This window comes from Macrobrachium rosenbergii, chromosome 3, assembly GCF_040412425.1.
Source record: "Macrobrachium rosenbergii isolate ZJJX-2024 chromosome 3, ASM4041242v1, whole genome shotgun sequence".
NCBI classification, from domain to species: domain Eukaryota; kingdom Metazoa; phylum Arthropoda; class Malacostraca; order Decapoda; family Palaemonidae; genus Macrobrachium; species Macrobrachium rosenbergii.
In genome coordinates, this window is record NC_089743.1 from 44,651,802 (window position 1) to 44,677,046 (window position 25,245).

A 25,245-nucleotide genomic window follows, 5' to 3' on the forward strand; every position below is an offset into this window, starting at 1 on the left:
GTGTGTGTGTATGTATGTATATGTATATAATAACGTTGGTGTTTACACCTGCCATTTTTGTGTATGCACTGCTTTCTATGCAAAGGTGAAAGACGAGAGGGCAAAAGCATTCAGTATACGCAAATATGTCTGTACAGACAGACACCAGCATACTATATAAGCATATACGTATGTATATATACATTTACATATATACATATATATATATATATATATATATATATATATATATATATATATATATATATATATATATATGTATATGCAGTTCTATATATATATATATATATATATATATATATATATATATATATTATTCCTATGTGCAGTTCTATATATGTATGCGCGTAAGAGATTCCATTTGCATAAAAATTAAATAAATAGTGGTTTCTCTTAGCTAACTAGATTACTATACTATCCTGTAAGGGAGAAAAATAAAACCAGGTCCACGTACCACTACTGAAACTAGATATCGATTTTTCAAAGGAGGAACTACAGGGGGAACTTGATATGGATGAGGTACATGAGGAGCTAATCGAAGATGGTGATGACACGGAAATGAATTCGGAAATGCTCGAACTGCTGCAAGACACCGATTGGAGAATGCTCGGGCTTGAAACGGAACTTGAACTTGAACTGGAACTTGAACACGAGGAGCTTGAATGGGATGAGACCGAATTCATTAATGAGCACTCTGAGGAGCTTGAGGAGGAGCTTGAACTTGACGAACATGAGCTTGGACTTGAAGATGAAGATGATGAGGTTGAGCTGCATGAGGATGATGAACTTGAGCTGGATGATGAGCTAGGTGAGGAAGATGAGCTTGAACCGGAAGATGAAGAAGATGAGATTGAACTGGAGGATGAGGAAGAGGAGCTTGAGCTGGAAGATGAGCTAGATGAAGAAGATGAGCTTGAACTTGAAGATGAAGATGATGAGGTTGAGCTGCATGAGGATGATGAACTTGAGCTGGATGATGAGCTAGATGAGGAAGATGAGCTTGAACTGGAAGATGAAGAAGATGAGATTGAACTGGAGGATGAGGAAGAGGAGCTTGAGCTGGAAGATGAGCTAGATGAAGAAGATGAGCTTGAACTTGAAGATGAGGATGATGAGCTTGAGCTGGAAGATGAACTTGAGCTGGATGAAGAGCTAGATGAAGAAGATGGGCTTGAACTACAAGATGATGAAGACGAACTTGAACTGGAAGGTGAGCTTGAACTGGAAGATGAGGAAGATGAGATTGAGCTAGGTGAAGAGGAAGAGGAGCTTGAACTTGAAGATGACGAGCTTGAGCTTGAAGAGGGTGAGGAGGAAGATGAACTACAGCTCGAAGATGAAGAAGAAAATGAAGAAGACTGACTAGAACTAGAGGAAGACGAAGATGATGATTGGCTCGAGCTTCGAGATGAGCAAGAGGATGAGATACTTGAACTGGAGGAGAGGGAGGAAGATGACTGGCTTGAACTAGATGAAGAAGATGAGGAAGACTGGCTGGAGCTTGAAGATGATGAAGATGAAGACTGGCTGGAGTTGGAGGAAGAAGATGAAGAGGACTGACTAGAGCTTGATGAAGATGAAGATGATGATTGGCTAGAACTCGAGGATGAACTAGACGAAGACTGACTAGAGCATGAAGAGCTTGATTGGCTTGAGCTTGATGAAGAGGAGGATGAAGAATTACTAGAGCTTGAAGAGGATGAAGAACTTGATTGGCTTGAGCTTGAAGAGGATGAAGAACTTGATTGGCTTGAGCTTGATGAGGAGGAAGAGGAAGACTGACTAGAGCTTGCTGAAGATGAAGAGGAAGATTGGCTAGAACTTGAGGATGAACTAGATGAAGACTGACTAGAGCATGAAGAGGAGGAAGAACTTGATTGGCTTGAGCTTGATGAGAAAGAAGAAGAAGACTGACTAGAGCTTGAAGACGATGAAGAACTTGATTGGCTTGAGCTCGGTGAGGAGGAAGAGGAAGACTGACTAGAGCTTGATGAAAATGAAGAGGAAGATTGGCTAGAACTTGAGGATGAACTAGATGAAGACTGACTAGAGCTTGAAGATGATGAAGAGGAAGATTGACTAGAACTTGAGGATGAACTAGATGAAGACTGACTAGAGCTTGAAGATGATGAAGAGGAAGATTGGCTTGAACTTGAGGATGAACTAGATGAAGACTGACTAGAGCTTGAAGATGATGAAGAACTTGATTGGCTAGAACTTGAGGATGAGCTAGATGAAGACTGACTAGAGCTTGAAGATGATGAAGAGGAAGATTGGCTTGAACTTGAGGATGAACTAGATGAAGACTGACTAGAGCTTGAAGATGATGAAGAACTTGATTGGCTAGAACTTGAGGATGAGCTAGATGAAGACTGACTAGAGCTTGAAGATGATGAAGAGGAAGATTGGCTTGAACTTGAGGATGAACTAGATGAAGACTGACTAGAGCTTGAAGATGATGAAGAACTTGATTGGCTAGAACTTGAGGATGAGCTAGATGAAGACTGACTAGAGCTTGAAGATGATGAAGAGGAAGATTGGCTTGAACTTGAGGATGAACTAGATGAAGACAGACTAGAGCTTGATGAAGATGAAGAGGAAGATTGACTTGAACTTGAGGATGAACTAGGTGAAGACTGACTAGAGCTTGAAGATGATGAAGAACTTGATTGGCTTGAACTTGCGGATGAACTGGATGAAGACTGACTAGAGCTTGAAGATGATGAAGAGGAAGATTGGCTTGAACTTGAGGATGAACTAGATGAAGACTGGCTAGAGCTTGATGAAGATGAAGAGGAAGATTGGCTTGAACTTGATGAGGAGGAAGAGGAAGACTGACTTGAGCTTGAAGAAGACGAAGAGGAAGATTGGCTGGAACTTGAGGATGAGCTAGATGAAGACTGACTAGAGCTTGATGAAGATGAAGAAGATGATTGACTTGAGCTTGATGAGGAGGAAGAGGAAGACTGACTAGAACTTGTCGAAGATGAAGAGGAAGATTGGCTAGAACTTGAGGATAAACTAGATGAAGACTGACTCGAGCTTGAAGATGATGAAGAAGATGATTGGCTCGAACTTGATGAGGAGGAAGAGGAAGACTGACTAGAGCTTGAAGAAGACGAAGAGGAAGATTGGCTGGAACTTGAGGATGAACTAGATGAAGACTGGCTAGAGCTTGATGATGGTGAAGAGGACGATTGGCTAGAACTTGATGAGGAGGAAGAGGAAGACTGACTAGAGCTTGATGAAGGTGAGGAGGAAGATTGGCTAGAACTTGAGGATGAACTAGATGAAGACTGACTCGAGCTTGAAGATGATGAAGAAGACGATTGGCTAGAACTTGATGAGGAGGAAGAGGAAGACTGACTCGAGCTTGATGATGATGAAGAGGAAGACTGGCTTGAACTTGATGAGGAGGAAGATGAAGACTGACTAGAGCTTGATGAAGATGAAGAGGAAGATTGGCTTGAACTTGCGGATGAGCTAGATGAAGACTGACTCGAGCTTGATGATGATGAAGAGGATGATTGGCTAGAACTTGATGATAAACTAGATGAAGACTGACTAGAGCTTGATGAACAAGAAGAGGAAGATTGGCTTGAACTTGATGAGGAGGAAGAGGAAGACTGACTAGAGCTTGACGAAGACGAAGAGGAAGATTGGCTGGAACTTGAGGATGAACTAGATGAAGACTGACTCGAGCTCGAAGATGATGAAGAGGATGATTGGCTTGAACTTGATGAGGAAGAAGAGGAAGACTGGCTAGAACTTGAGGATGAACTAGATGAAGACTGACTCGAGCTTGATGAAGATGAAGAGGATGATTGGCTAGAACTTGAGGATGAACTAGATGAAGACTCACTAGAGCTTGATGAAGACGAAGAGGATGATTGGCTTGAACTTGATGAGGAGGAAGAGGAAGACTGGCTAGAACTTGAGGATGAACTAGATGAAGACTGACTAGAGCTTGATGAAGATGAAGAGGATGATTGGCTAGAACTTGGGGATGAACTAGATGAAGACTGACTAGAGCTTGATGAAAAGGAAGATGATGACTGGCTTGAACTTGATGAGGAGGAAGAAGAAGACTGACTACAGCTTGATGAAGATGAAGAAGATGATTGGCTTGAGCTTGATGATGAACTAGATGAAGATTGACTAGAGCTTGATGAAGATGAAGAAGATGATTGGCTTGAACTTGATGAGGAAGAAGAGGAAGACTGACTCGAGCTTGATGAAGATGAAGAGGATGACTGGCTAGAACTAGAGGATGAACTAGATGAAGACTGACTAGAGCTTGATGAAGATGAAGAGGAAGATTGGCTTGAACTTGATGAAGAGGAAGAGGAAGACTGACTCGAGCTTGAAGAAGATGAAGAGGATGACTGGCTAGAACTTGAGGATGAACTAGATGAAGACTGACTAGAGCTTGAAGATGATGAAGAAGATGATTGGCTAGAGCTTGATGAGAAAGAAGAAGAAGACTGACTCGAGCTTGATGAAGATGAAGAAGATGATTGGCTAGAACTTGAGGATGAAATAGATGAAGACTGGCTAGAGCTTGATGAAGATGAGGATGATGATTGGCTTGAACTTGATGAGGAAGAAGAGGAAGACTGACTAGAGCTTGATGATAATGAAGAGGAGGATTGGCTAGAACTTGAGGATGAACTAGATGAAGACTGACTAGAACTTGATGAACTTGAAGAGGAAGATTGGCTTGAACTTGATGAGGAGGAAGAGGAGGACTGACTAGAGCTTGACGACGATGAAGAAGATGATTGGCTTGAGCTTGAAGATGAACTAGATGAAGACTGACTAGAGCTTGATGAAGATGAAGAGGATGATTGGCTAGAACTTAAGGATGAACTAGATGAAGACTGACTAGAACTTGAAGATGATGAAGAAGATGATTGGCTAGAGCTTGATGAGGAGGAAGATGAAGACTGACTAGAGCTTGATGAAGATGAAGAAGATGATTGACTTGAGCTTGAGGATGAACTAGATGAAGACTGACTAGAGCTTGATGAAGAGGAAGAGGATGATTGGCTAGAACTTGAGGATGAACTAGATGAAGACTGACTAGAGCTTGACGAAGATGAAGAAGATGATTGGCTAGAACTTGATGAGGAGGAGGAGGAAGACTGACTAGAGCTTGAAGATGATGAAGAAGATGATTGGCTTGAGCTTGAGGATGAGCTAGATGAAGACTGACTAGAGCTTGACGAAGATGAAGAGGATGATTGGCTAGAACTTGATGAGGAGGAAGAGGAAGACTGACTAGAGCTTGATGAAGATGAAGAGGAGGATTGGCTAGAACTTGATGAGGAGGAAGATGAAGACTGACTAGAGCTTGATGAAGATGAAGAGGATGACTGACTAGAACTTGAGGATGAACTAGATGAAGACTGACTAGAGCTTGATGAAGATGAAGAGGAGGATTGGCTAGAACTTGATGAGGAGGAAGAGGAAGACTGACTAGAGCTTGATGAAGATGAAGAGGAGGATTGGCTAGAACTTGATGAGGAGGAAGAGGAAGATTGACTAGAGCTTGATGAAGATGAAGAGGATGATTGGCTAGAACTAGAGGATGAACTAGATGAAGACTGACTAGAGCTTGAAGAAGATGAAGAACTTGATTGGCTTGAGCTTGATGAGGAGGAAGAGGAAGACTGGCTAGAGCTTGATGAAGACGAAGAGGATGATTGGCTAGAACTTGAGGATGAACTAGATGAAGACTGGCTAGAGCTTGATGAAGATGAAGAGGAAGATTGGCTAGAACTTGAGGATGAACTAGATGAAGACTGACTAGAGCTTGATGAACTAGAAGAGGAAGATTGGCTTGAACTTGATGAGGAGGAAGAGGAAGACTGACTAGAGCTTGAAGACGATGAAGAAGATGATTGACTTGAGCTTGAGGATGAACTAGACGAAGACTGACTAGAGCTTGATGAAGATGAAGAGGATGATTGGCTAGAACTTGAGGATGAACTAGATGAAGACTGACTAGAGCTTGATGAAGATGATGACGATGACTGACTTGAACTTGAAGAGGATGATGAAGATGACTGACTTGAGCTGGAAGAAGATGATGATGAAGATTGGCTTGAACTTGAAGATGATGAGGAAGATGATTCGCTTGAACTTGAAGATGATGAGGAAGATGATTGGCTGGAACTAGATGAAGAGGAGGAGGAAGATTGGCTTGAGCTTAGAGATGAAGATGATGATGACTGGCTTGAGCTTGAAGATGATGAAGATGAGGACTTACTTGAACTTGAAGAAGAGGAGGAAGAAGACTGGCTTGAGCTAGAAGAAGAAGAGGAAGAGGACTGACTTGAACTTGAAGAAGAAGAAGAAGAAGACTGACTGGAACTAGACGAAGAGGAGGAAGAGGATTGGCTTGAACTTGATGATAATGAGGAAGAAGACTGGCTTGAACTTGAAGAGGACGATGATGAACTCTGGGAACTTGACGAGGAGAAGGAAGAACTGGATGATGATGAGGAAGAAGAACTTGGTTCGCATAAACAGTCGGGTTCGCACAGGCAATCGATGGCTGAGCTGCTGGATTCCTCGCAAAGACAATCAACGAATGAACTGCTAGACTCTTCGCACAGACAATCAACAGCTGAACTTGAAGTGGGATTAGCAAGACAGAAACAATCTTCAGACGCTGGGCAATAGCAGTCGAGATTTTGTGGTTGTATTTCTTGAGCAAATGAAGACAAAGCGTTACCAAAGGCTTCTGATGAGGATGATGCCGACATGTGAATATTACGGCATCCTGCAACTTGGCTGTCCCAGCTCTCGGGCCACCACGGTGCAGGGTAAACCTCGTCACACGAAAATCCAGAGGGTCCACCCGTGGAGGAGGACTGTTGTCTCCTGTTGTTTACATCCCTCTTCCACGTGTCCTTCTCAGCCGGGGCGCAGTCAATGTTGACGAGAGATCCACTTGCTTTGTGGTGTATCGTGTATCGAAGCTTTGCCACACAGCGGTACGGGCCTTGGCCTTCAATTTTTTTGTAGAACACCACGTCATCTTCATAAACGTTCTGAAATTCAGAACAAAGGAGTGAAAATATAATGAGCCAAGATATCTGTTTTCAGAATTCATTTGTGAACAAAATAAATTTTATTTCCCAAGATAATCAACCCTTTTCCAGTGGCATTAGCTTCATGTCGATTTTCTTTAAATGGTCTGGTATTTTCGTTCTGTATCACAATCTCAAGAAAATATAACAATACTGGCATTTAACTGACGGAGACACTTTGGCCTGAAAGTTAAGACTAATTATCTCAATCCTGCAAAGCAAGATTCCATTTCATTGTTTCATATGTAGTAAATATGACAAAAGTTTAAATCTAAAATACTGTAAAATATAAAAATGTAAAATGGGAACTCCATGAATAACGCTATGAAATTGTAGATCATATTTCTCATATATTGCAATTGGTGAGAACTCTACCTGTGGTAAAAATTACAGCACAAGACACATATTGTACACACACACCCAGTATATACAGACACACTCATATGTATATACATATATATATATATATATATATATATATATATATATATATATATAATAATAATAATACTAAATCGTAAACACTTTAATTAATAAGTACTGTGCATAAAGATGTATTCGTCATGTCATGACATGTCAAGATATGGAATAATTGGAGTCCACAACACAACTGATGACTGGATTTTTATCGTGATACATTTTGAATGGCTGATGCCACAAGGAGAGAGAATTCAACCCTGTCTGAGACCATGATGCTTAGTTTAATTTTTTTATTCAAGTGTCATTACTTTCATTACTTTGTCCGACTAAACACAAGGGAAATCATTGCTCCATTCCAGCGGAAACTCGTATATATATATATATATATATATATATATATATATATATATATATATATATATATATATATATATATATATGAGTGTGCGTGTGTGTAAACCATCTACCATTACTTAGTGGATATACACGACAAGAAAACCGCCTCTGATTGACCTCATAACCACGGACAAAGAAATTGTTTACAGATAGATAGATAGCTACTAGAAGGTTTGATTCATAGAATGCCATTTAATACACGAATGAAAGTACATCAAAAGTCATTCAATAAATGGCGTAAAATGCTTTTTAAGAAAAATACGAGTTTCCGCTGGAATGGAGCAATGATTTCCCTTGTGTTTAGTCGGACAAAGTAATGAAAGTAATGACACTTGAATAAAAAAAATTAAACTAAGCATCATGGTCTCAGACAGGGGTTGAATTCCTCTCTCCTTGTGGCATCAGCCATTCAAAATGTATCACGATAAAAATCCAGTCATCAGTTGTGTTGTGGACTCCAATTATTCCATATCTTGACATGTCATGACATGACGAATACATCTTTATGCACAGTACTTATTAATTAAAGGGTTTACGATTTAGTATTTTATTATTATTATTATTATTATTTATTATTATTATTATTATTATTATTATTATTATTATTATTATTATTATTATTATTCAGAAGATGAACCCCACTCACATGGAACAAGCCCACGGGGGCCACTGAGTCGAAATTCCAGCTTCCAAAGATTACGGTGTTCATTTGAAAGAAGTAACATAAGGTAATATGGAATACAGAAAGAAGAGATTAGTTGTTAGAAAAAAATAAATTGACATATTAATAAAGATAGATAAAAATGTAAGTAAATTACAAAAATAAGAGAGTTGACTTAGGATAGTAATGCATTGCATTTGTGTTTTTATTTTTTATTCCCGCCTAAAGCTTCAGATATAAATAGTCATAAAAAAGTACCAGTACCTTGCTAATGGATATTAATCAACATATTACCGGGATAAATGTTTAGGAATTAATGGAGGTGATATAAACAGCATGTTCGCGTCAGATATCGGGGCAATTATGTGAAGGATCGACATAAAATTATGTATACGACGAAGTACATTTTTCATGAGTTGAGTTTGTTGATACTTACCGTCCCTTCTCTGAAATTCCCCTCGTCAATATAGTCTTTTGACATTTACGTAACACTTGCTTGTTAATCTCCTCGCGTAGCTTTTTTTTCTTGTTTCATTGCTAATGGAAAACAGCTATTAAACCCAGCCATTAAAATATGAGGAGGTATATATACTGTACGCACACACACACACACACACACACACACACACACACATATATATATATATATATATATATATATATATATATATATATATATATATATATATATATATATATATATACATATACTGTATATCTATAATTAGATATGTCTGGGTGTGTTTGCATGTGCATATTATATATATATATATATATATATATATATATATATATATATATATATATATATATATATATATATATATATATATATATATATATATATATATATATATATATATATATATATATATATATATATATATATATATATATATATATATTAAGCAAAATGTTTAATATCCAGCTCACGAAACTTCGTGAATATCACCGAAGGGGCATTATAAGTGGTCAATGGATTGGTACCGAAGTGCCTCGAACACTAGATACAGTACCCTCCAACAACTCCAGTCGACGGTCAAACCAACTACCTATCAAAAGAGGTATAATTTGATGGCGAATCTTCCGTGCTTGTTTACCCCAATCCAGAGCGGGGAAATTGTACTTTGCGCCGGCATCAACCCACCTCCACCATGATAGCTAACTGGTACGTCTGGAACACGTGGCTCTTTTCATGAATTTTTATCATATTAACTTGTACCCCTCTTGAGGGGTAGGTGGTTTGACCGTCGACTGGAGTCGTTGGAAGGCACTATTGTGTCGAGTGTTCGAAACACTGAGATACCAGTCCATTTATCACTTATAATTCCCCTTCGGGGATATTCCCGAAGTAGCGCGAATTGGATATTAAACGACATTTTAGCTAAATGAGAGTACATAAAACACGGTGACGAGATATATGCATACATGCATATACATTATATATATATATATATATATATATATATATATATATATATATATATATATATATATATATATATATATATATATATATATATATATATATATATATATATATATATATATATATATATATATATATACATACATATATATATATATATATATATATATATATATATATATATATATATATATATATATACTGTAAACGAAAAAATATTCTAAAACTTAATGGAGGTGACAGAAACGCCTGTTCGTGTCAGACACCGTCGTAATTACGTGAAGACTCGACGTAAAAAAAATCATGTCGTATTTGACGAGGAACCTTTTTCATTAGCTGAGTTTGCTGAAAGTTATCATAACTTACATCAAATAGACCATTAACCACTGCTCCGAAGTTCCTTGGTCAATACATTTCTTGACATTTACGTAACACTTGCGTGGAAAAATATTCTCGTGCAAGGGACGTTATGTAGCCTTTTGGTCATTTCAGTGTCAATGAGAAATGTTATCAAACCAGGCTTTTAGAAAACGATGAAGTATGCCATACACACACACATACAAACACACACATATATATATAAATATAAGTATATATATATACGTATATATATATATATACATATTTATATATATATATATATATATATATATATATATATATATATATATATATATATATATATATATATATATATATATATATATATATATATATATATACCCAGAAAGGTAACTGGGAGAAAGTAGATAAAACAGATACAAAGTTAAGAATATGCTAACATCAGCGGAAACTATTTTTTGCAATTAAATATTAGATATACACATCACGTAAATATATATATTGTATATATATATATATATATATATATATATAGATATATAGATATATAGATAGATAGATAGATAGATAGATAGATAGATAGATACTGGTAGTATATATAGATATATAGATAGATATATGTAGATATATACATATATATGCGTATATACTATGTAATATACAATTCATACGTATATATATAGACATATATTTGCATTATATATATATATATATATATATATATATATAATATATATATATATATATATATATATATATATATATATATATATATATATATATATATATATATATATATATATATATATATATATATATATATATATATATATATATATATGCGTTTGTGTGTATTATATTACCACTTTCATGTCTTTTTCAGTTTAACATACTTGCTTTGAATACATAAGTTCCCCATTTCCTATTAATTTCTTACATAGTTTGTTCATTATATTAATGTACATCTTTGACTTACTGTTGCCAAACATTTTTATCGTCAATATCATCGTCTCCTTAACTGTTTTATCTAAATTCTCCCTGTTACCTTCCCTGATCATTTTGAAACCCCCTTTTTCCTGTCATTCAGTGTTTCAGGATCGACTAACAACTGAGCCGATGTAATTGCTAAATTCCTGAGTTAAACCGACCCGTTAATAAGCTATGGTATTACAGTCTTCTTGTATATTTCAATTTAAGAAATAATTGAAATGCAGACTCCCTTGTGCGATATTATTCCCTCTCTCTCTCTCTCTCTCTCTCTCTCTCTCTCTCTCTCTCTCTCTCTCTCTCTGTTTCTCAGTATGCACTGCAACTACTTTTTGATAAAGCTCTCTCTCTCTCTCTCTCTCTCTCTCTCTCTCTCCAAATCACTCTCAACTCTCCTCTTGACAAACTCTCTCTCTCTCTCTCTCTCTCTCTCTCTCTCTCTCTCGAAATACACACTACAACTACCTCTTGACAAAACTCTCTCTCTCTCTCTCTCTCTACTCAACTCTCTTGACTCTCTCTCTCTCTCTCTCTCTCTCTCTCTCTCTCTCTCTCTCTCTCTCTCTCAGAAATACACACTACAACTACCTCTTGACAAAACTGCACTCTCTCTCTCTGCAACTCTCTCTCTCTCTCTCTCAATCTCTCTCTCTCTCTCTCTCTAAAGCTCTCTCTCTCTCTCTCTCTCTCTCTCTCTCTCTCTCTCTAGTTTTCTCTATTTCGTTTCGACTTGTCTAAGACTGTCTTCTAAGTTGCAAAAACACATTTTCAGACGGATATATAACGGTAAATAACTTCGTGAATTTGAAACCTGAAGCTTAACACTAATTGCTTTTAACTGGGAAATTAGGATTTTTGATATTCATTGTCACTGCTGCCTTTAATTACCATGGCTACAAGTTTACAACTAGGGAATGAAAAGAAGTAATAACGCTCTTGATAAGTAATTCAGATCAAAAAGATCTCCCATTGAAGGAAACGGTGGCTCAAAGTGATCTTAAAGGAGAGTAGAGATTTAATTTTAACTCAGGGAAGATTTGGTGTTACTTTGGCTTGTTATCTAGCGTCACCTACTCCGAGGTGCTAGTACTAAACACCGTATGGTAAATGTAAAATAGACGGCCGCACGAAGATATCGTTTACTAATATAATTTGCCGATCACATAATATGGAAATGGGTGAATATAACACTTTGGTCCCCGAAGGGCTAGTACTAAACACGGCATCCCAAGGACCTTCCGCCGTGTTTAATACTAGCACCTCGGAGTAGGTGACGCGTAGATAACAAGCCAATGTAGCACCGAAGATTTAGACATTAAACTGAAAACCCGTTGTGAAAGGGACTTTCAGAGAGGCGAAAGGTTTAAAAGTGAAAGCACGGTAGATTGTCACTCATGTGCAATAGTGCAACGATTGTGAGTAATGATTCGTGCAAAGCTGCAAGAAGTCAGAGAGAGAGAGAGAGAGAGAGAGAGAGAGAGAGAGAGAGAGAGAGAGAGAGAGAGAATCAAGTATAGAATGAAAAAACAAAATAAAAATTCCTCAAAGGTTTACTGAGACAAAGAACACAGGCGATGATTGAAGTGCAATGTGTGGGTTATGGTTTTTGGAACTGACGATTAATATGAGCAGCCGATACCACTTGAAGTCAGTCGGTCCTTCTTTCTGCTGGCCGCCCACCAGAACTCACACTTCAAACTTACCAGAGCAAGAGGTACGGTTTCGAAATACCACCTAATCAGGAGCAGGATAGAGCCAAAGATGGCAATTGAAATCTATCAGATAATTAGAAGCAAGACAGAGCTAAAAGTTAAAGTTTAAATTTATCAGCCAATCAGAAAAGCAAGATAGAGCCAGAGATTACAGTTTAAATTCATCAGCCAATCACAAGAAAGATAAAACTAGAGGTGGTTGCATTTTAAATTAATCAGCCAATCAGAAGAGGAGCAAGATAAACCCAGAGATTACAGTTTAAATTTATCTCCCAATCAGAATAACAAAATAGAGCCAGAGATTACAGTTTAAATTTATCAACTAATGAGAAGGGCAAGACAGAGCCAGAGATTTGCATTTTAAATTTATCAGCCAATCATAAGAGGGCAAGATAAACAGAGCCAGAGATTGCAGTTTAAATTTATCAACTAATGAGAAAGACAAGACATATCCAGAGATTACAGTTTAAATTTATTAGCTAATCCGAAAGGCAAGACAGAGCCAGAGATTGCAATTTAAATTTATCAGCTAATCATAAGGGCAAGACAGAGCCAGAGATTACAATTTAAATTTATCAGCTAATCAGAAGGGCAAGACAGAGCCAGAGATTACAGTTTAAATTTATCAGCTAATCAGAAGGGCAAGGAAGAGCCAGAGATTACAATTTAAATTTATCAGCTAATCAGAAGGGCAAGACAGAGCCAGAGATTACATTTTAAATTTATCAGCTAATCAGAAGGGCAAGGAAGAGCCAGAGATTACAATTTAAATTTATCAGCTAACCATAAATTTAAGACAGAGCCAGAGATAATCAAATCTATCAGCTAATCAGAAGAGCAAGACAGAGCCAGAGATTACAATTTAAATTTATCAGCTAATCAGAATGGCAAGACAGTGCCAGAGATTACATTTTAAATTTATCAGCTAATCAGAAGGGCAAGACAACCAGAGATTACAGTTTAAATTTATCAGCTAATCAGAAGGGCAAGACAGAGCCAGAGATTACAATTTAAATTTATCAGCTAATCAGAAGGGCAAGACAGAGCCAGAGATTACAGTTTAAATTTATCAGCTAATCAGAAGGGCAAGACAGAGCCAGAGATTACAGTTTAAATTTATCAGCTAATCAGAAGGGCAAGACAGAGCCAGAGATTACAATTTAAATTTATCAGCTAATCAGAATGGCAAGACAGAGCCAGAGATTACAATTTAAATTTATCAGCAGTTTAATCAGAAAACAAGACAGAGCCAGAGATTAAAATTTAAATTTATCAGCTAATCAGAAAAGCAAGAAGACAGATTACAATTTAAATTTATAAATCAGAAGTGCAAGACAGAGCCAGAGATTACAATTTAAATTTATCAGCTAATCAGAAGGGCAAGACAGAGCCAGAGATTACAGTTTAATTTTATCAGCTAATCAGAAGGGCAAGACAGAGCCAGAGATTACAGTTTAAAATGTACCATCCAATCAGAAGGGCAAGATGAGCCAGAGATTACAATTTAAATTTATCAGCTAATCAGAAGGGCAAGACAGAGCCAGAGATTACAGTTTAAATTCATCTGCTAATCAGAATGGCAAGACAGAGCCAGAGATTAAAATTTAAATTTATCAGCTAATCAGAAAAGCAAGGAAGAGCCAGAGATTACAATTTAAATTTATCAGCTAATCAGAAGGGCAAGACAGAGCCAGAGATTACAATTTAAATTTATCAGCTAATCAGAAGGGCATGACAAAGCCAGAGATTACAGTTTAATTTATCAGCTAATCAGAAGGAAGACAGAGCCAGAGATTACAACTTTAAATTTATCAGCCAATCAGAAGGATGATAGAGCCAGAAAGATTACAAGTTTAAATTTATCAGCCAATCAGAAGGGCAAGACAGAGCCAGAGATTACAATTTAAATTTATCAGCCAATCGCAAACAAGATAGAGCCAGAGGTTACAGTTTGAATTTATCACCCAGCCAGAAGACAGATGCAGCCAGATGTGTAAAAGTGTAAATCTATCAGCCAGTCAATCAGAAGAGCAAGGTAGAGGTAGAGGTTACAGTTTTATTTTATCGAGTAATCAGAAGCGAGATAGAGACATGTTACTCTTAAAATGTACCATCCATTCAGAAGAGCAAGATGAGCCAGAGATTACAGCTTAAATTTATCATCCAATCAGAGGGATGATAGAGCCAGAGGTTACAAGTCAAATTTATCATCCAATCAGAAGGATGATAGAGCCAGAGGTTACAAGTCAAATTTATCATCCAATCAGAAGGTGACAAAGCCAAAGGTTACAAGTCAAATTTATCATCCAATCAGAAGGATGATAGAGCCAAAGGTTACAACTTAAATTTATCATCCAATCAGAAGGATGATAGAGCCAGAACAAGTCAAATTTATCAACAGAAGGATGATAGAGCCAGAGGTTACAAGTCAAATCAGGCAATCAGAGGGATGATAGAGCCAAAGGTTACAAGTCAAATTTATCAGCCAATCAGAAGGATGATAGAGCCAAAGGTTACAAGTCAAATTTATCATCCAATCAGAAGGATGATAGAGCCAAAGGTTACAAGTCAAATTTATCAGCCAATCAGAAGGATGATAGAGCCAGAGGTTACAAGTCAAATTTATCAGCCAATCAGAAGGATGATAGAGCCAAAGGTTAGAAGTCAAATTTATCAGCCAATCAGAAGGATGATAGAGCCAGAGGTTACAAGTCAAATTTATCAGCCAATCAACAGCAAGATTCACGGATAATGCATGCATTGTCAATTTCCAACGAAGGCAAACTATAAGTAATTATATCGATATAGGCTGGAAGAACACAACAAAGAAGATAAATACAACTGACTGTCGAATTCACAATCTTGACACCCCTTTTATTAACATGAGAAATCTCGCTAGTGAAAATATGGCACAGACGCACGGTTCCAGCGCCAGGTCATCAGACCAAACTTTCATAACTCGATCAGTAAAGCAAATGGTAGAGATTACGACAATAACCAAAATAATATCTATAAAAATGAAAATGAAAACATTAGAGGGACTTCAAGAGTTCGGTAATAATCGAGTTATTCACAACGTAAAAGAACAGCTGATCTGTAAAGCTCCACGGGCACAAAGTTCCATAACTTGCACCTTGATATTCTAAGGAATGTGGGGTCATGAGTTTATGAATCCTGGATATTGGTGATTCAAAAAGCTGGAAAGATAATGCATTAATAAAAATTAAGAAATATTCGATGAAAATATTCACTTCATCAATTTTCTGTTGTTTAAGCACTATTCTGATGTACATTTAGTACAGAGCTGAGGTAGACCCCTAGACTTGGCGAAATACCACAGGAGTTGCCCTTAGAACATGTGGATATGTACAGAAGTTACCCCATAGAGAGTGATTTGTAAATGACTATGGTTTTATGAACTTTAGACTGTCAAGCCATGCACTGGGGCCCTTTCGGTCATTCAGGGCTGGAGGAAGTGGAAAGAGGGAGTTGGAATCGTTGGACAGCAAGATAAAGAGATCCAGAAATTACAGAAAATGAAGTACGAGGAACTAAAGGTGCAACTTGGAGAAAACCCCACATTTTTGCGCTAAGAAGTAATGGTCAGAGATGTTAGACAACAAGACTGAAGAAAGGAAGCGGGAATGGAGGGAAAGTAAAAGGCTATGGCAAGTATTTGGGTAAAAACGACAAAGAAAGTTGTTGGTCTTTCCATGGACTTTGAACAAATAAGTTTAAAGAGCTTTTTATATGGATAGATAAAACTCGTACATATATATATATATATATATATATATATATATATATATATATATATATATATATATATATATATATATATATTTATAATTTATATATATATATATATATATATATAGTATATGTGTATGTTTGATGGATTGTCCAACATCAATTCCCGTCTGAATCAAACACAAAATAAAGATATGAAAACATGATGATAATAACCTTCTCCACAGTTAACGAAGGAATGCGCAGATGGATAAAAAAGAAAATTAAAAGTAGAAAACACAATTAACATAATTATCTCATTTACCTAATTATATTCGCAATGCCTAATGCCACCTTTAACTCATCTAAACTGATGCATGAAATCCAGAGCGCCTCGGTGACCCGCATTTCCCAAATCTCTCTCTCTCTCTCTCTCTCTCTCTCTCTCTCTCTCTCTCTCTCTCTCTCTCTCTCTCTCTCTCTCTCTTTTTATATCAAAAAGAAAAAATGTCGCTTTTAGTTTCCAAGTCCCTAGGAAATATAATAACAATAATAGTTGTTGTTATTATTATTATTATTATTATTATTATTATTATTATTATTATTATTATTATTATTATTATTATTATTATATTGTGAAAAACTTATAAACATATATTTCATTATTCAAGTTTTTCTCAGTTCATGTTCTATAACAATTATATAAAGTAGGCTGCATTAAGAAAATTACAGTATACATACATATATATATATATATATATATATATATATATATATATATATATATATATATATATATATATATATATATATATATATATATATATATATATATATATATATATATATATATATATATATATATATATATATATATATATATATATGTATAATGCATATACTACTATATATATTTTTTTTCTTATGGAAGGAAGTTTACGTAGCATAATATCGAATGTATCTAAGCCATAAGCAATCTCAGTTACTGCGCTTTTAATCAACGTAAAGAAATAATTCGTAACAGCAAATAATGAATTATTGCTTCTTTTTTTAAATACGTGAGTGTCTACATTAATACATATATACATTTATAATCATTTAACAAGCATGAATGATATAATCTAATATATATATATATATATATGTGTGTGTGTGTGTGTGTGTGGATATATATATATATATATATATATATATATATATATATATATATATATATATATATATATATATATATATGTGTGTGTGTGTGTGTGTGTATATATATATATATATGTGTGTGTGCATACATATGTGTGTGTATGTGTGTGTGTACACACTCGAGACCATGGAGTGTGTTTATGACTGTGTGGAAAGAGAGAGAGAGAGAGAGAGAGAGAGAGAGAGAGAGAGAGAGAGAGAGAGAATGAATTTTCCAAAACCATCGGAAATGAAAACTCGCCTATAGCAAGACCCGCTGACGCAGTTGTATGGAGATTTGAATTTCTGTTGCCTTATGTAAAATGTTAATTCCCTTTACGTGACTTTATTTGGGCAGATGATTTAATGATGTATATCGAGAAGGTGTACCACTGAAATTTAAATTCTGTCGGAGGTCCTCCCTCTCTCTCTCTCTCTCTCTCTCTCTCTCTCTCTCTCTCTCTCTCTCTCTCACACACACACACACATAAACCCCCCACTCTCTCTCTTCACCCAGTCATCACCCAGCCACTCCTGTACCTGAGCGAATTAGCCATCTCATTTATCGATGCATATCGAGAAGGTTCGACTGAAATTTAGATTCTGTCGAAAGTTCTCTCTCTCTCTCTCTCTCTCTCTCTCTCTCTCTCTCTCTCTCTCTCTCTCTCTCTCTCTCTTCACCCAGTCATCACCCAGCCATTCCTGTACCTGGGCGAATTAGCGAGATCTCATTTGGGTAATTAGCCCGCAGCACCTGTTGGAAATTACGAGTGACGTTGGACTCTTAATGGCCGGTTTCGGGGTTTGAAAATATTTTTCGAGCTGTACATTTCCCACTGCCTTTGAATGCCCTGGCTGAAATTATTAACGTCTCATTCGGGACTTTCTTTGGAGCGCATTCGGTAAAAGAGGTGATGTTTGTTCAGCTATCCACATGACCCATTTCATTAAACTGGAGGATTAAGGAATGACACCCAAGGGTGCACAGGCACATAAACACGCATAAACACAAACACACACACACACATGTATACACATGTATATATGTATATATATATATATATATATATATATATATATATATATATATATATATATATATATATATATATATATATATATATATATATATATATATATATATATATAAGACGTGATCACCTGCAAAAATGTTTTATGTATTAATACCATTAATAGAAGGATCTCATTTAGACAGGATGATATCTAGCACAGATTTTATTCCAAAAGATTTTGCGCCTACTGGACGATGAGGACAGAACAGTCCTTGAAAGCCTGTACTTTTTTAAATAAAAATTTCAGCTAGGTACCATCCGCTTGAAATATATATAACACATGTATATATATATATATATATATATATATATATATATATATATATATATATATATATATATATATATATATATACACAGTATGTATATATGCATGTGAGTGTGTGTATATAATATATATATGCTACTAAGTGTGTGTACATAAATACATAACATACGCACATAACAGACGTGGTATATTTAAGGTGTCTTAAATATAAAAGCACATATATCAAAATGACTGTACATACATACGTACGTATGTACATACATACACAGATTCACATATGCAAACAAATTTTTACTCAGCACTACATTGATGTACATATGTTCACATGGATTGCGTATTATCATGAGAAATATAAGTATGCATTGGGACTTTCACACGTATAGTCATTTAAGCATGTAAAGGTATGCATACGCATGCTAGTCATCTGTGCACTGATATAATTTACATATATATATATATATATATATATATATATATATATATATATATATATATATATATATTTATTTATATATACATATATATAGATACATATATAATTATGTATATATATATACATACATATTTATGTACATACATATATGTATATATATAAATCTTTATGTGATATATATATATATACACACACACACACACACACACATATATATATATATATATATATATATATATATATATATGAACCATATATATATATATATATATATATCTTGAAATTAATGGTCCATCAGAAAACGTAGCAAATTATAACTCTGCCCGAACTTGTGCTACGTAAATGACGAGTTAAGTGTCTCATGTAAATTCGTCCAATTAGCTCGAGGAAATACATTCTCGCTAAGTGATTCTAATTCTACGATTCTAAATAACTAATATTCTTCGCCAATAAGTTTTTTCTAGTCTGTAGAATTAACAGGGTAGGTATATGAACAAGAAAATAGAAAAAATAAGTGGTTGAATTGGAAACCGTTGTTAAAAATGATTTTTTTTTAAATCATACTGAAACTCAAAAAATAACACCTTGTAGGTCACATTTTGGAGATAGAATATACGGTACTGCCTGAAAAAGACGAAACCATATTAATAATATAAGCAGACTACTTCTCAAGAACCAATAATTCTGCTCGAAATCTATCTGAAGAAAATAAATAATTTCCCAGTAATCCTTCCCGAAATCTATGTAACATCTGAATATTGTCGAAGACTTTTCCAGTCGCATTTTAAAACTTTAAATCTTCCGATACTCTCCTACTTTTCTCCCCCCCAAGGTTCTCTTGAATATTTCTGTCCCGTGATAAGTGTAACCTTCTTCCGTCCTGATATTTCGACCTCTTGACATTAAAGGAGGGTCGTTCATTTTTCCCGTCGCCCTAATTTCCATTGGAAATGAATTAGCTTTCAGCTATAACTCCACTCGTGGGGAGAGGATTTGTACTTGCTTGAACGCTGGCTGAAAGAATCTTGCATGCTTTCACGTATCCTGTGTGTAAGCGAGTTTCAGTTTTGCACGTGGGTGCCTACTCAGAAGTAGCCATATGCGTTTTAAGGAGTCGATTATAGGTTAAAACTTACAAGTTTTATGGCTTATGCGTAAAACTGAATGCTTACCTCAAGGCTTGTTCATACTAAAAAGGGTTTTGGATTCGAGGAGAAAAACATCGCCCTTTTCTGACAATTTAAGACAATGAAAAGTAACTGAAACTCAGCGCACGTCAAAAATCTTGTGGATAAATAGATAGATAAAAGATAGAAAAATACATAGATAGATAGATGGACAGATGGATAGGCTTGCGAGAAATCTTGAAATGGTGACAAAATGAAAACTTGGAAAGATGCCTAAAGAGTTCCACTTTTAGAAGTCAGAACAGAACAAGCAGAGAGGTTAGTATTTGAAACCTGAGGGGAATATTATATTCTCGTATTTTCACGTTTTTTGGTTTATAAAGTATCCTTCTTTCTGGCACCTCTTCCTCCACGCCACCTAATCATCCCTTTCTCGACCATCCTAAAACGATGAGAGAAAGGAACCAGAAAAACAAACGAAAAATCACTGGAGGAAGTGTAAGTGACGATAGCGTATCTCACACACTGGAGTCCTGCGTCTTATCTGCACTGAAATTCTTATCTTATTTGTTTTCCACTCCACTTATCGCTCTTTGTCCTCCTTTCCCAGATCGCCATATCGTGTACTGGATCATTTTTATTCTACAGAATGCAAAACGTCTCTATTCTAAAGATTTTCTCCACTTTTCTAAGGCTGGAAGGACACTCAATTTGTCTGCATATAACTGGACATAACAATTTTTTAAATAATGATAATGGTGATGACGAACTGAAGATGCCACATCCTACGATGATGATGCAGGAAAGATTATCAGCTAGATCCTGTGCAGTCCCTGTGATGGTGGTGATGATGATGAGAATGATGATGATGATGATGTTGGTGGCTAGTGTGATGATGGTCATGGTAAGAGGCCCCCAAAGTCTCTCGCACCGTAGCAGAGTAGGATATTTTGAAAGGACCTGTTCCCAAACGACTTTTCCCTCCTGCAACTGCTGCTGCGCCTTTTCCCATACTTACATTGTTGGCGTAAACGCAGGACGCAAGGATGGCCAAGAGGATCAGGAGGTTTCGGTATCCAAAGACGAAGGAGGCAGCCAGGAAGCGGCTGCCTAGCGACGCCGTCCCAAAGGTCGGGCCTTTCTTCTTCAGCCGGACCATGGCGGAGTCTGGAAGGCGCAGTGCCGTCGTTTCGGATACACTGAGCGAGATTCGCTCCGGGCCACTGCTGTGGTTGTCGAAGAAGGCTTGCTCTTGGTGCTGTTATTCCTGCTGTCCGTCGTCACTCACCCACATTCACACCTGCTGCTGCTGCTGCAGCTGTTTTAGGGCCCGCTGTTTTTGCTGCACAGGCCGACTAACCAGCGGCGCGGCGAGCTTTTGGCCTCGTATGTCGGAGCCACGTAAGATGACACCTGTCCGCCATATTATGAGAGAGAGAGAGAGAGAAAGAGAGAGAGAGAGAGAGAGAGGGAGGGAGCGGGGAAGGGAGGGAGAGGGGGGACATCACTCGATCATTCTGGCAGTGATTGCCACCTCAAAATATACCCCGTTTTGACAGTTCCCTGCCTTCACATCTATACCCGTCTAATGGGACGTCAGCCGCTAATATTCCTCATAAAAATCAAAATAATAACTCAAAAAAAACTCATAAAAATAAAAATTTTCAATAAACAATCAAAGAATTATCAGATTTCCCTCCAGAAAAATGGTATCCGTCAACTCGAGAGTCTCCCTCGAATTTTGACACCTGCGATCATCCCTGAGTGAACCCACGCGAAGATTACGAAGTTAAAGATAAAAAAAAATAGAGAAAAAATTTCTTCACATCTGGGTCTTGTTTCATTGACTCTTTACTAATTAATAGCCAGCATTACGTATGAAGTTATTTCGCGTTTTTTTATTCTTTTCAGTATCTCAGAGACAAAAAAAAACTTTTTTTCTCTCTCTTTTCTAAGTTTCCAGATCGAAAATATCTCTCTCTCTCTCTCTCTCTCTCTCTCTCTCTCTCTCTCTCTCTCTCTCTCTTCTAAGTTACCAGATCAAAAGTGCTTTTATTTTGATCTCTCTCTCTCTCTCTCTCTCTCTCTCTCTCTTCTAAGTTTCCAGATCAAAAGTACCTTTATGTTGACTTTTCTCTCTCTCTCTCTCTCTCTCTCTCTCTCTCTCTCTCTCTCTCCTAAGTTTCCAGATCAAACGTATGTTGACTTCTCTCTCTCTCTCTCTCTCTCTCTCTCTCTTCTAAGTTTCCAGATCAAAAGTACCTTTATGTTGACTTCTCTCTCTCTCTCTCTCTCTCTCTCTCTCTCTCTCTCTCTCTCTCTCTCTCTCTCTCTCTCTTAAGTTTCCAGATCAAAAGTACTTTTATTTTAATTTATTCCTGAGTTTACAGAATGAGCATTAATCAGATTCCAGACAGACTTTACTAAAAAAAATTTTTTTTAAATAATTCTTTTTCGATGTTTACAGAAAAAAAGAAATGGAATGAGATCAGCACTTAAATCACTGAGTTATTCAGATGTTACGGAGAAAATTTTGATGCAAAAAAAATTTTTTTTTTTTCTTAGTGATTACTGATGGGAAATATGTCCATTTTATTCCGTAACTGTTACAGCGAGATCGTTTCATTTCCCATTATTTTCCGAAATTAGACGGAGCGGTCTCCTGCTGTCGAGACAATCAAATAAAGTTAGTTAGGATGTCTTTACGTTTCAGCCAGATTTTATCCAAGTTTTTCAGAGGAGAAAAATTATTCTTTAGTCAGTTTGGGAGGAAAATCAGCTTATCAGTTATCTTCGGAATTGAAAGAGATTATTGACTGTGGTAACTGGAGTACGTTTAACTTGTCATTGGACGGACTTAAAACTTAGACTATTTGCTTATTTCATTTATAGAATAGAATTTAATGGTACTTTATTACCAGGTACGTATATATTTGTGATAGCGATACTAACAAGTAAAAAATGCGCCTAAGTTTCTTCGGCGCAATCGAGTTTTCTGTACAGCCGTTACAGAGTGTAATAAAGGCCACCGAAAATAGATCTATCTTTCGGTGGTCTCTCGGTATAATGCTGTATGAGCCGCGGCCCATGAAACTTTAACCACGGCCCGGTGGCGGCCTATGCTATATCGTTGCCAGAAGCACGAGTATGGCCGACTTTAACCTTAAATCAAACAAAAACTACTGAGGCTAGAGGGCTTCAATTTTGTATGTTTAATGATTGGAGGTGGCTGATCAACATACCAAATTGCAGCCCTCTAGCCTCCGTAGCTTTTAAGATCTGAGGGCGGACAGGAAAATTGCGGACGGACAGACAAAGCCGGCACAATAGTTTTCTTTTACAGAAAACTAAAATTCCGGCTTCTCGTTTTCACGACACATTTTCGGATACGGCCATAATTACTCGGTTTATCGAGGGGGATAGTGCCGTCAGTGCGCCTCACGCAGTGTACTGTAGGTGTTACTTAAGGTTCTTTGCAGCGTGCCTTCGGCCCCTAGCTGCAACCCCCTTTCATTCCTTTTACTCTACCTTCATTCATTCCATTTTACTCTCCACCCTCTTCTAACAATTGATTCATAGTGCAACTGCGAGGTTTTCCTCCTGTTACACCTTTCAAACCTCTTACTGTCAATTTTGCTTTCAGCGCTAAATGACCTCATAGGTCCCAGCACTTGGCCTTCAGCCTAAATTGTATATTCTATCTGTCTATCTGTCTGTTTGCAGAACAGGAACATGTCGGTGGATAATACTAATGTTGACCAAGAAACCGAATCATCAATGTCATCATCATCACATGAGAATCTGTGTGATGTAAAGGGAGCCCGTGAATTTCCAGAGCTCATGTCTTTCCTGTGCTTTCACTTTCATAAATTTCCACACATCTCCACCCTCCTTTGTCACAGTTCTCATCCAGATAGGTATGTGTCTTCCAGATCTTCTGGTGGCCCGGCGTGGCGCTCCCACCTGATACTTCTCCCTCTAAACCCCGCCACAACCACCACTGGGAGATTGCAAAGGGCAGTTATAAGCCATCTTCCTCTCCCTTTCATCATTACCTCATCTACCCACGGAATTTAATCATTTTCCTTCTGGTATCTTTTCTTACTCTGTCCTACCTTCTGACTCTAACAGCCTTCTTGAAGCTTTAGTCACAAATCGACAAAAGCTATTAGGTATAGCTTCAGTGTCATACCCTTATAGCAGTTTAGATCACACTAGACTCAAGTACAGTCTTACTTTTCATATTTGACTTCAGTCTGTTTGATTTCAAAATCTCATTTATCTTCCCTACAGTTTGATTTCCCATTTTCAAGTCCTTCTAGATTCCAACTCAAGAGAACCTGTACTGGATAGCATTGTTCCTAAGTATTGGAAAGACTCAATCTCATTGTTATT

The 25,245-nt window shown here is 36.7% G+C and overlaps 1 protein-coding gene across 1 annotated transcript in view; it reads right to left on the reverse strand.

Moving 5' to 3' along the window:
• LOC136854894 (pneumococcal serine-rich repeat protein-like) overlaps positions 1-22,178 on the reverse strand; it is a 250,880-nt gene extending 228,702 nt beyond the window's left edge. Inside the window, exons 1-2 of the mRNA XM_067131427.1 lie at positions 21,869-22,178; positions 455-7,058 (exon numbers count right to left, since the gene is read on the reverse strand). Coding sequence (XP_066987528.1) covers positions 455-7,058; positions 21,869-22,009 — 6,745 coding nt within the window. The 5' untranslated portion in view covers positions 22,010-22,178. The remainder of the gene's footprint in view (positions 1-454; positions 7,059-21,868) is intronic.
• Between the last annotated feature and the right edge of the window lie 3,067 nt (positions 22,179-25,245).